The following is a 12,862-nucleotide window of genomic DNA, read 5'->3' as shown; positions in this document are numbered from 1 at the left end:
TATATATATATATATATATATATATATAAATGAAAAGAGAAGAGGCTCAGCTTCAAATGCAGGGCTGGAGTGGGGATTTGATAATGCCTAATCTGTGGACTGATGGTTGGAACAATTGACTTGGAAGTCAGAAAAAATAGGTTCAAATCCCATCTGGGTGAGGGGAGAGGCCTAAAACTTAAATCTCCCACTTCCTGGGCAAGTGACATATTAGCTGGTCCATCCTCTGGTTTTTTGAAGGAATAATTTTGCAATTTGGGCTCAGGTACCTGTGGACATGACCCTGCCTGCCCAGTGTGCAGCCAACTGTGCATGTTCAGTAGCTATGTGGACATTTGCACAGCCGCACTGCAACATGGAACAGGAACACAAACTGCATAAAGTGCCAAAAATGGCAGTCACATGGCTGGGTAAATGCCATTTGGGCACAAAGTGAAATAATATTTTGCCCTATGTGTCTGCCAAATTTTAAATTCATGATTTTCTAAAAAGCTCACTGGTGGGCAAAAATCAAACACAGACTACTTTTAAACGCATTAGAGGTAGCTGCTTCAGGAAGTTGCCATCTAGAACAGTTTAATATATAGAATCATTCCTATTCATGTTTGGATTTTCTTAAAACCCTGAGTTTAGGGAATAAAAAAGCTAGACTTCAAAATGGGGAGAAAAAGTTCTTCTCCACTGCTATCCTGGTAGGTCTCCTTAGACTGCAAAACAGGGCTGTTCAAATTCCCTGCAACCAGGGTCCACACTTCATATGCCAGTCGTATCACAGGGCGGTACGCTGCACTGCGCCCCACCATGTAGGCATCTGTGTTGCATCTGCAAAGCACCTCCCCTCATCCACGTGGCTACTGGCCCCTCGCATGCTGCCAGTTGGGCAGGCCTGTCCCAAAACAATGGTCTTTGTGAGAAGTAAATGCCACTAGCGCCGTGGTGCTAAGCCATCTGCTCCCATTGACCAGATGAGTGATGCAGGACCAGCCCACAGAGTCACACCATGCAGCAACCCAGCACTGCACTCTGCCTTGTGGCATAGCCTCATGCACTGCCTAGGGGTGCACCAATAAAGATTTTTTGGTCGATACCAACAGTATCCAGCGCCGCTGCCCACTCTGAGCGCAGCCCCAGCCCAACCCCTTCCACAAGGAAAAGCCCAGCCCACAGCAGCAGCCTGCACTCACCTTGTGCACAGATTTAGGGGGCACATGCCTCCCATGCTTCCCCTGGTGGGTGCATGCAGCAGCGGGAGCCACACCCCCTTCAGACGAGTCACTCATGGCTCCATCCCGCACCCCGTCTGAGCAGCGTCTGCCCCTGCCCCACTACCTCCCTCACTGCAGGGGCCTTGATCTGCCACCCTCCCTCCCCCACTGACTTACCAGCTGAATGCTGCTCTCCAAGCTGCCAAGCTGGTCGCGTGCACGCATGCGGCATTTATCAGGTTCATCAGCCAAAAAAAGAAGTCGACTGCTGATAATGTCAACTGACCTTTTATCAGTGCCGATATCAATATGGACTGATGTATCGGTGCACCTCTAGCACTGACCCAGCCATACTTGCCAGGGAAGTGGAGGCAATAACTGGCAACTTCCAGAGCCACCACAATGCTGCCACTGCTCACCCACCACCAAATTTCCGGACCCTTAAGGAACTCACAGGCTGGAGGTTGAGCATCACTGCTCTAGTGCAGGGGTTTTCAACCAGGGGTACATGGCCCCCACCAGCTTGACTGGCCACCACGGGACTCCCCGCTTCTCGACCGGCTGCCAGGGGTACCCTGACCAAAAAAAAGGTTGAAAATCCCTGCTCTAGTGCATCAGACAGTAGTGACTCAAGGAGAATGCCTTTTTTCATGGTCTGCCATAAACACTGCATTGGTCTATAACTATTTTGAAAGAGATTTAGTTCATGAGGCTTCCTGGAAACCTGACCACGCATTAACCAAATTGAGCAGAACAATACCAATCAAAATGTGCCTTATTAACCAATCATATAATAATATCTAGGTTGCATAGCCATTTTTAATTATTTCTTGTTTGTGTACTGTGCCAATTCTCCAGTCCTTCAGGATATCACTTTTTCTGCCCTTAAAACCCACATAACTAAAAAAAAACCTCATGGCCTCCTTATTACCACATATAAAAAAATCCACAATAATCCAGAGTTAAACGTACTTCCCACCCTCTTCACACCACCTACCCAATTCACTTTACACATTTACATTTTTCATCCAATTATACAGAGTGGTCCATTACCTGCTCCTGAGACCAGTGTATCCTGCAATTTCATAGCCTCAGAAATTGACCCACCACTCTCCCCCATACCAAATAACTGTTACAAAATCTCAACTTTGAAAATTTTCTTCATGGGAGTTAACTTTAAATGTGGACAACAAACATGTCAACAGTTTCACTAACTCTACAGACACACCAAAACAAAACAACAGCAGAAGTGTAAACTTTACCCCATCCATTTAATCAGATTAATGAAAAGACCAACAAGTAACTCCTTTTCCATGCCAATTTTTAATTAAGTGTGGCTGATTACTTGTGCTGCACGGATAAACCTTACCTATGTAGTTATCAGCTAGTAACCACGCCAGCTATTTCAGCCTGCCTAAGAGTGCATTATCTTTTTTACCTAGATAATGCAACTAGGACTGGGTTTTTTTCTTCCATTTTTTTTTGGGTGGCGGTTGCAGGGGAAGGGAGGTTACCTAGTGGTCAGAAAAACCTCACCAGATTTAACTGATTTGGCTACTCCTACCCTTCTCAGCTGCCTATCCAATAGCATATAGTTCTGCGTATTGCGCTATGGACTGATGACACTACTGTATATAGTTCCTCTAGGTATTATATCCTGTTGAGATGCAATTAGAGAACCATCCAGATTTTCCCAGAATGCACACATGCAAAACACAGCTGCATGGTAAGTGCAGATGCACAAAAAGTGCTGTGTGAACACAAACTGAACAGCACGACACAAATCAGTTAATATGACCCCATGTAACTGAATTACAAAAAAAAAAAAAAAGCAGCAAACAAACTTGATGTAAATTTACAACGTGCAAAGGGAAAAACCTCACCATTACTACTAAATTAACATGTCATAGGGTGCATCCACACGAGCCCGCATGCAACTGTTGCATTAACTCAAAGAAGTCTGAGATGTCACAAGAGGCACACCAAGAATGAAAAAAAAATGTTCCCTGTGCTGCATATTTGCGGCGCGGACTCTAAATTTGATACCAGGAAATTCCAGTACCAACCAAAAACACACAAAACAACAACAACAAAAAAACCCTGCTAAAAAAAAGCAGAGCAGGGTGCCCTGGAGCGTATCCTGAAGCACTGGAGGCTAGGTCCTCCAATGAGACAGTCTGGCACCCAGCCAGAGCATCTCTATACCTGCCCCCTTTCCCTGCTGCCCCAGTGCTGGAGCAAATAGGAGCAGCACAAGGCTGCAGCAGTGACCCAGATCCAGGGACTGTCCCCACTAAATAGGGACATGGAGGGGGGGGGAATGAGACACTGCTTGGGAGGGGTGGGTCCCCTGCCTGCACAGCGCATAGCCTGCGCACCCCCAGCAGAGGCCATTGGGCACCCAGAGCCTTCTGCTGGCAGAATCCCCTGCAGTGCAGGGGGGCCCTGGCTGCCTAAGACCCAGCACCACCTGTGCCACGTCACAGGCCTGACCCTGGCTTGGGGGCATGTGCCTTCAGGCAGCAGGCCCCAATTGCCCAATGGCCGCTGCTTCTCTGGGGAGGCTCTGCACTGTACAGGGGGCAGGTGGAGGACCCACCCCTCCCAAGCAGTTTCCCCCACCCTACACCCACAGTATCATAGAACCATAGAATTTAGGGTTGGAGGGGACCTCAGGAGGTCATCTAGTCCAACCCCCTGCTCAAAGCAGGACCATCCCCAACTAGGTCATCCCAGCCAAGGCTTTGTCTAGCTGGGTCTTAAAAACTTCCATGGATGGAGAGTCCACCATGTTTCTGGGTAATCTGTTCCAGGGTTTTACTACCCTCCTAGAGAGAGAGAGTTCTTCCTAATATCTAACCTAAACTTTCCTTGCTGCAACTTGAGACTGTTGCTCCTTGACCCATATACCCCACACCCCCAAGCCTCTGCCACCCACAAACCCTATACCCCCCCGACCCCCTCTACAAATCCCACACCACAGGCAGTGGAAGGCCAGGGCTAATGGGGCAGTACAGAGGGCCGCAGAGCAGCCCAGGCACGGGCTCTAGGTGGCTGCAGCAGGGAGGGAGGGAGGGTTGGTTGTGCACAGACTCAGACACGCAGCCAGGATTGCAGCCCAGTGGCTCTGGAGCACTGCCCAGCATGGCAGGCAAGTCTGTGAAGGGGAAAGAGGAAGATCAAAGCCCCCACAGCGAGGAAGGGAGTGTGGCAGGGGCAGAGGCTAGGGTGAATGGGGCCCCAGAGTAGGTTGTGGGACAGTGAGAACCGGGGCGGCTCGTCCACGGGCACAGGGGGTAGGAGGAAAGGGGATCCTGCCACTATGTGCACCCCAGGGGAGGCACAGAGGGCATGTGCCCCCTGGATTTGTATGTGGGGCGGAGGCGGGCTGAGCTCTGCATCCCACTGCCTTGGGAGTGGCAGCACCTGGCAGGCAAGCTAATTGACACCTGATAAAAATTGTGACTCCAGATTACATATGTAAATAAGGTACACAAATTCTATAATTCAATCCCAATAAATATTAACCAACTACTTCCATTCTTCATTTTCAACGGTGACGAAGTTACCCTGGTTCAAAAGTATTTTCTCCCTTCTCTGAGAGAAATGCATCCCTGCTAATGGGTTATTACATATTTCTTTTAAAGTAATCAATATTTGTCACTTCTACAACATGTACCTCTTAGCTATATAATTTCCTATGCGTGACCAACTATGTGTAGAGAGAGAACATATAGGCAAGACGGCTAACTAAAAATTACTTTCAACTGCAATGCTGTCAAATGAAGGTACATGCTTTACTAATGAAAATTTCTCTCACTGGGACAAAATACACCAATTGAGAAAGCACACACAAGATTTTATGGGGCTCAGATATGATGATATTAGGAAATACAAACTAACAACTGCAGCAAAAATGACCCCACATTCAGAAAGATAAGAATTTTCATTATTTTATTGGGATATAAATTTTGAAGCACTACTATGATTGCTGAAGAGCCTTTGTTTATATCACTTACTCAACAAACAGTTAAGGACCATAAGTAGTTACCTGGCCTCACCTACTCCATTTAAAGTGGATTAAATCAAAAAGGAATATGGTGGCCCTCTATGCCAAAAGAAGAGAGTTCACCCACAGAGGGTGCAGACAGAAGTGCAGCTCCCAGCTGTAACTCAGAACAATTTTTGCAAAGCATTTTGAGTAACGTTACCCCAGAGTAAACAGAACGTCACTGTTGGTTCCAGGGGGAAGGAGAATCTAGCTGTGGGCTGGGAGCCTGGAGCCACAGCATCAGCCAGGGCTCTCTGTCAGAATTCAGTATGCAGAATGGAAGGGGGGAAAAAAGGCAGCAGAGGGAGCTTATTCTTGGGGCTCCACAGCTGGTGCTGAAGGGTAGGGTGGGTGAAGTGGAGCCCTCCTCCTTCCCTACTTCAGAGGGGCTCCAATACACCTGCCATACCCTCCAGAGGAGCTGAAAAACCCCCAGACTGAACTCCCTCTACTCCCTTCCCCGCCTCTCATTCTGAAAACACTAACAGGCTGGGAACTCCCCAGACAAGTTACAAAAGACACCACATTTTGAAACGTCTATCTGATATCTCGTGCAAAGAGGGATCAGATTTTCACCACATTAGCTATTTTTGAAGCTGTTCATTTGTGTTTGGTCACAACTATAAACGGCTTTCTGTGGCTAGATCAGGCAAGAATTGTCACTTCTGTCTGCACCCAAAATTATTATGGATCATCTGCTGCCATACTGTCTGTGACCTGACTAATTTACCACCCCACACCCAGTAAAAGCAATACAACTAAAAAAATGAGAAGGGGGGGAGGGAGGAAAATGTATTTTCATTCATTGTAGTTTAAATTTATTTCACAACCTGAAATTCAAGAGAATTTATTAAAGACTTCCTTTAAAACACTTGAAAGTATGTTATGGGAGGTTAAATAAATTGACCTACCTTCACCTTGTATTTCTCCTACTACCTTAGTAAGGAGTGAGGATACTGCCATTATCTGACATCTCCACGGTGCATACTCTTCTTAAAAGTGTTCATTACAGCCTATGGTTAGAATGTTTTCATAAAATCTCAGCCAAGCAGCTTGACAGCTAGTATATTAATATCCATTTCCTATTTTTCTATTGTTCTTCAGCATCTCCTGGCAAAATTTAGGGAACACAGGTTCATACCTCTAGCATTTTAAAAGCTTCTCTATTATATCAACAGTTCTATGAAGGTTCCCCTATCCTTTGATATGAACTCTAACACAATACATTGTGAGAGGCAAGGATTTCTTATGGTGATACCTTAATTAGACCAATACATTTATTGAGACGATACCTTGTCTCATTTGAGGAATTTCTATATCAAGACATTACCAAATCATATCTAAAAAGATGCCTTGCTATTCTTAAGCTTATTTGTTCACACGTTTATTTCAAAATCAACATAAAAATTCACCCATTCTCCCCTCTCCCATTGCTCTGTAATAGATTGTGTGTCTATCTATTTTTTTTACTACTTATACAAGAACACGCTTTACAACCAATTTGCAAGTTCTTGAGAATGTGACAACCATAACAAAGAATAGACAAGTTATGTCAACTTTTAAATCTGAAAGCTTTATATTGGTCAAAAGTTAATGTACAGCCAAAAAGTTCATAACTTATTGATCCCCTAGAAACGTGCTCGACTCAAATACTCTGCACTCAATCTGATATACATATTAAAAAAAATAATCTTCAGCTGCCACACTATTTGGCAAGAAACACTAAAAGGCACAGATCTCACCATATATGCTATGCCAGAACCCACCCACACAAAATTTACCAAAATCAAGGTAAATTTGATAGGGAGAAAAATATACACTTCTGAGTTTTATACAAAAGACTGTTCCAAAACATTTAAAAAACTTCCTCTCCATAATAGCTCATTTCCCCTGTATGCACCGAGCACACACAGAGCTATAACAATATTAAAATCAGGATAACCTTCCAGTAGCAAATCTAATCAAATAATTTCTGTAAACAAAGGCAGACAGTTACCACATACAAAGTGCCAGGCATAGTGTTGGTTGCAATACAGGGTATCTGTATACACTGTGAATACACAGTGATGATGTATAAAGGCAACAATTGCAAAACAAAGATTCCCCAATATCAATGTATGAACCATGATTCCACCCAATTTTAACTAAGAATCTTAAGCATTTTGCAAGTAGAATAAGCTTATCAGGAAAAAAAACAAAGAAACATGAATCTTATTCACTCTAATAAACTAGCAATCAGAGTAAGCCTTAGAACAACCTATATAACTTTGCTCTTGGAAGTCACAATTAGAAGCCATAAAACTATTCTTTACTGACAAATAAAAGAAATACAAGTTAGAAGTTTTAATTAAGAAAACTGAATAGATATGAAAGTTTGGGAACTGTGTGTTCCCAGTCTCATTTTGTGAAAATCATAGTGAATGTGCCATTTTGAGGGTAACCTTGATTATGTCCTTCACTGTATGCTGTAACTGCCATACTGTATTGCATCATCATATTTGTGTTTGGGCTAAGGGTGTGGCACAGGAGTGTCTATCTTAATCCAAAAAAAGACCTCAGTATGGAATAAATTGAGTTATTCAAGACTATCTATTCCATTTTAAATACCTAGCCTATATTAATTCCAAGTACTTTTCACATACATACCAGCCCAAAGAAATGGCAGTGTAGGAGGGGAACTATTGCCAGAATCAGACAGCTAAGCAGGGGGAACTGAAGGACCTGACCCTGAATAATACCAACTAAAACCCTGAATAATCTCAGGCAGAAGTGAGAACAAGACTACATACAGGTGTTACTAGTTTTCAGAGATCACTCTCCTGTACTGTCTAAAAATGAAGTGGGTGCGCATTTAAGAAGCTCCTTTGCCAAACCTCTTTCCTTATTTTGGTTCTCTGTATCACATACCTTTGAAGGTTTAAAATATAAACCGTAGTTCCAGAGTGAAGGGAGCACTGAGACGAGTGTAATGAAGGAACTGGGGACTTGGGATGACTAATGCACTGCTTCATAGGTCTAACTGGATGGCTGGATGGTGCGGTCCCGGGTGCTAAGAGTCATCAGACCCAAGCACCACAGAGCAGGAACAGTGCTCAGTCGAATCCTCAGACCCCGAGATTTATGGGACAGATAAACCTAACAACAGCAACAGACTGGTATTAACATAAAACAAGCTTAAAGTATAACAGCCTAATCTAAATTACAATATTTTAAGTCATTTAAATATTTTACATTTGCAATCAACATCTATTCTTAATCAAAGATATTAGCCATTATTATTTTCAGAATACAAAAAGAATCTAAACCAAACAAGATAACACAAATTAGCTGATAATTTTAGAGATGCCTATAAATTCAAAATAACAATTCAGAAGAGCATTTATTCTTCAAAAATAATAGTTCAGAAGTAATGTTAAAAATCTTTTTTTTTTTTTTTTCATACAACTGAAAGAGGGGAAATAAAAGACAACTTGGAAAGATTTAAAATACAAGTTTATGTCTTCTTCTTAAGATACAGGCTTCTAAGCTGTACATGAACAAGTTTCTACATTTCTTAATACATCTAAATATACCAGAAAAACTGTTGGCATTTGCTGTGAAATGAAGAGAAATACTTCTTTACAAAAAGAAATAGCGCACTTTATATCTGGCTGATATGCAACGAGTAGAATATCAAGACCACTTCAGTAATTCCTATTTTAACAAATGAACACTTCTGCTATAAAGATGAGAGGATATACTGGTATTTCCACATCCCAGATAGTTTTAAATTCTTAAGCATTTCATTCCTTTAAAAATTTCTACATACATGTACCTTGTATTTCTAGCTGCCTGTCTCTGAATTACCAGGGCTGCTGTTTAACTCACTAGACTGAGGTTATTCAGGTAACTATGATTTTCTAAGTCCTGAAAGTGCTCTTCTAGTGCCTGCTGGCTTGCAGAGCATGCTTCCCATAAATTAATGCTGTAAAAATACAGCATTTCCTCATAAATAAGAGGAAACAAAACTAAACTGCTGGCTTCTTAAGACCACCAACCTTATCTGAAAAGTTTCAGGATTTCTTGAAACCTAAAGGTCATGCAGACAAGTTTCTTGCAGTAGCATTAAAAAGTATGATTTAATAGTAAGAGTGCTTGTGAGACCTGGATTCATCTCCCTATTCCATCTCACACTTCTTGTGTGACCTTGGGGAAGCAGCTATACCTGAGGTCCCCATCTATAAAATACAGGTGAGACACTTTCCTGACTTACTTATATATCTGAACCTCCTTGTAAGAGATTCAGATGCTAGAGCAATTGGAACTGTAAGACAAAAGTATAGGAGGCTACATGTTTCAATATACTGGCAAACTGGAAAACTGAATCTCTAAACTTTTTAGATCCTATTCAAAACAGGCCCAGTTGAGCAGTAACCAAAAGCTACTGCCATTTGATAGTTTATGCCAGTGGTGCTCAACCTACAGCCCATGGGCCAGAGCCAGCTCCTGAAGAGCCTGAATCTGGGGTAAAATCAGTGGCAAGCAGCTCAGCCCAGTGTAGCCAACACCAGGTTCAATAAATACAGCCACACCGACAATGTGAAGAACTACCAAGTTTTACTGGAAAGCAGTAAATGAGCCTCCACAGCCCTTTAGTTTCTCTAACTAGGTGATACCTAACTGAGGGACCACCTCCAGATTGCAAACTCTCTGCTTCCTGTTAGGCAGCATCTATCACTACAACTGCCATCTTAACAATAATTACAAATGTCAGTTCACACAAAAATCAATTAACCCCCAAAGCCATTAATCCCCAACAGAAAGATTATTAGCACTTCACCCTGGAGTGAGTCTTCACCACTCACTTTCCTATTTTCCCTCTTCTGCAGCTCCTAACAAGTTGGAGTTTTTCAGAAGGTTTCATTTTCTTCTCAGACCAATGAAGTATTAGATTTAGTTTCTCGTCTGTTTTTGGTGAGAAGCTTTTCCTCCAAGTCTAGATAGACTTGAGTCCTTATATTGGCATCCACCAGACTTGCACTTTTGGCAGCTGTGCTTCTACACATAGCACAAACTTAATTAGCTGCAGGCCACCAAGGCCAATTTCCTCTTTTTTTTATGATAGTATTTCCATTTGTGTCCAGAGGTACATTTCTTTCCATGAGGACATGGGTGCTTCTAATGTTCTGGAACAACTGGTTTCTTCTTAGGAGATACCCCAAATTTGAGCTGTGATGCTCAAGAGGATGACCATCAAGAACATGGATGTTGGGTCTTCTTCTACTGTAAGCACGTACTTAACCAGGTTTTTTCTCGCAAGCTGTCAGATCCAAAACTGTATACTGGATAGTAACAATGCCAGAACTTTATATAGATGTAGTAGAATAAAATGGAAGAAGGAACAATGGTTTCATTTAAAGTGGACACTGGAGGTCAGATCAGTATTTTACCAGAGCATGAATACAGAAAATTCAATATCCCTCTGGCTGTTATATTTGTTCCTGAACAGACAATTATTGTCAATGTTTGTTGGACTCACTTTTGGATTAAATTTTAAAATTTCCTATATTCACGCTCTGCTAAAAACATTAACCTAAGCTCCAGTGTCCAATTTAAATGACACCACTGTTCATCCCACTGTCTCTGGCAAAATTCAGTCCCCTCATTGATTTAGCCTGATTCTACCATATCAATATAAAATTCTTCTGGGATGCCCTCAACTGCATGCACTTCAGGTTTTAGCGCTTGGCATCTACAACACACCAGGCAAAACAGCTCCTCTCGGTACAGCTGAAACAGAGCTTTCCAAATGCAGCACAACATTTGGAGCCATGCTGCCTTCTACATCTGCTGTGTGTCCGCCTGTGAGCTCTCCCTCCCTTAGAGGGTGACCTACGGATGAGCCACTTCTTCCCGCAACATTCTTTCATACCTATGATATAGACAACTCCTTTTGGTGCATTCAGCTCTGCAGCATGGGTCTTCACAATTTCTGCTGTACATTCAGAGAGTCTTTCTAGGGGTAAGGTTCCCTCACACAATAGCCTTTCTTGTAACACAGTGCTTGCAATGCCACAAATAATCATATCTCTAATCAGAAATTCTGTCAAGTTCCCAAGAACACAGCTCTTCCTAGCTCAGTAACATACTGAACTGTACTTCATTCTGTTGTTTATTTGCACATAAAAATAATCTGTGCCTTTCAGGAGTCTCATTCTTTTTTGGTATGCAGTATGCCTCAAATTTGGACAGTATTACACTTAACTGCATATTTTGGCCTTCTTCAAAGATAAACATGTCATAAACACCCAGGGCTATCTCCCCCACAATATGGAAGATGACAGAGAATTTGACTCTCTTGTTACTTTCTCTCTTCTCCCCTGTGGCTGCTAGGTACCATTCAAACCTTTGTCTGAACACCCTCCAGGTCTCTGCCATATTGCCGGACATCAGAAGAGCAGGTGGAGGTTGCAGAACTTACATGACTTAATGTCCTTAAACTAACAGCAGAAAGATCACTTACAGAGGCCCTTGTCCTTCTACAGGGCTAAGCTGCTCCCCTTGCTTTCAGTTTAGCTCTCAGATTTTTTCAAGTTGTCTCATTTGCCACTCCTGATACCAGGTAGTAATCACCAAGTTCAACAAACAAACATATAAAGAATGAGAAGAACTAACAAGTTTCATCACCAGGGATCCAGGTTTTCCATTTCCCATGGGAAAACTGAGTAAAACGCAAATTTCCCACCTTACCAGAGTAAAACACAGATTTCTCATTTTAGCAGAGAAACCTGTGGATTTTGCAGTTTTGCAACAGCCCTCTACAGGATGGCAGAGCTCCAGCCTGCAAAGGGCTGGGAGGGACTAAGAGGACGGCAGTCAGGCAGGGGGACACCATATCAGGCAGCCTGGAGAACAGCTCCCATGGGTAAGCTGGGGTGGGGATCAAGGCCCCCCATAGGAAGGGAGGGAGTTGGGCAGAGCTGGGGCTACTGCCCAGCCAGGCAGTGTGTGGGGCTTAGGGCCCAGGGCTGCAATGCATGATGGCAGGGCCCCAGTACAGAGCAGGACAGGATTGCAGGCAGTTTGTTCGGGGGGCTTCAGGGTAGGGCCAGCTCCCCACTGCTGCGCACACCACAGAGGGGGAGGGGGGACCCATGCCCCCCAGATCTGCACGCAGGGTGAAGACAAACTGCCTGCTGCAGGCTCAGGCTCCTGCCCTGCTGCCCTCCCTTGGTGCCTCCACAGCCCAGCAGGTGTGACCCAGCACTGCAGGGCAGTGGAGCCACACAGGAAAGCTGCTTGCCGCTGCAAGCTTTGCGCTGCTCTATGCACAGCAGGAGCAGTGCAGAGTTGGGCCCCTCACTGCTGCCACGCATGCAGGGGACACCTTGCCAGGGCAGCACAGCACTGGCAGCAGCAAGCAGCTTTTTCCTGAGTGGCTCCACTCTGCCCTGCAGCACCAGGTCTGCCCTGGAGGCATCAAGGGTGGGAACCTGAGCCTGCAGTAGGCAGCACGAACCCACCCCACGCACAGATCTGAGGGGCATGGGTTCCCCCAGCCCCCCAGGAGTGTGCACAGCCATGAGGAGCCAGTCCCACCACACCCAAACCCTTGGGGGGGGGGGGG

The 12,862-nt window shown here is 44.0% G+C and overlaps 1 protein-coding gene across 4 annotated transcripts in view; it reads right to left on the bottom strand.

Annotated features, from left to right (window-relative positions):
- SIAH1 (siah E3 ubiquitin protein ligase 1) overlaps positions 1-12,862 on the bottom strand; it is a 31,844-nt gene that overhangs the window by 12,973 nt on the left and 6,009 nt on the right. Inside the window, exons 2-3 of one of the 4 annotated variants that reach the window (XM_025191096.1) lie at positions 8,164-8,391; positions 6,168-6,366 (exon numbers count right to left, since the gene is read on the bottom strand). The exons of 1 other annotated variant lie outside the window; for it this stretch is intronic. In XM_025191096.1, the coding sequence (XP_025046881.1) occupies positions 6,168-6,219 (52 nt within the window). In that variant the 5' untranslated portion in view covers positions 6,220-6,366; positions 8,164-8,391. The remainder of the gene's footprint in view (positions 1-6,167; positions 6,367-8,163; positions 8,392-12,862) is intronic. 2 more of the 4 variants (XM_014525339.2, XM_014525340.2) reach the window with 2 other exon arrangements.

Source organism: Alligator sinensis, unplaced genomic scaffold, assembly GCF_000455745.1.
Source record: "Alligator sinensis unplaced genomic scaffold, ASM45574v1 scaffold1107_1, whole genome shotgun sequence".
Classification (NCBI taxonomy): Eukaryota; Metazoa; Chordata; order Crocodylia; family Alligatoridae; genus Alligator; species Alligator sinensis.
The sequence above is the reverse complement of the archived record's forward strand: the minus strand, read 5'-3'. Positions and strand labels throughout refer to the sequence as shown.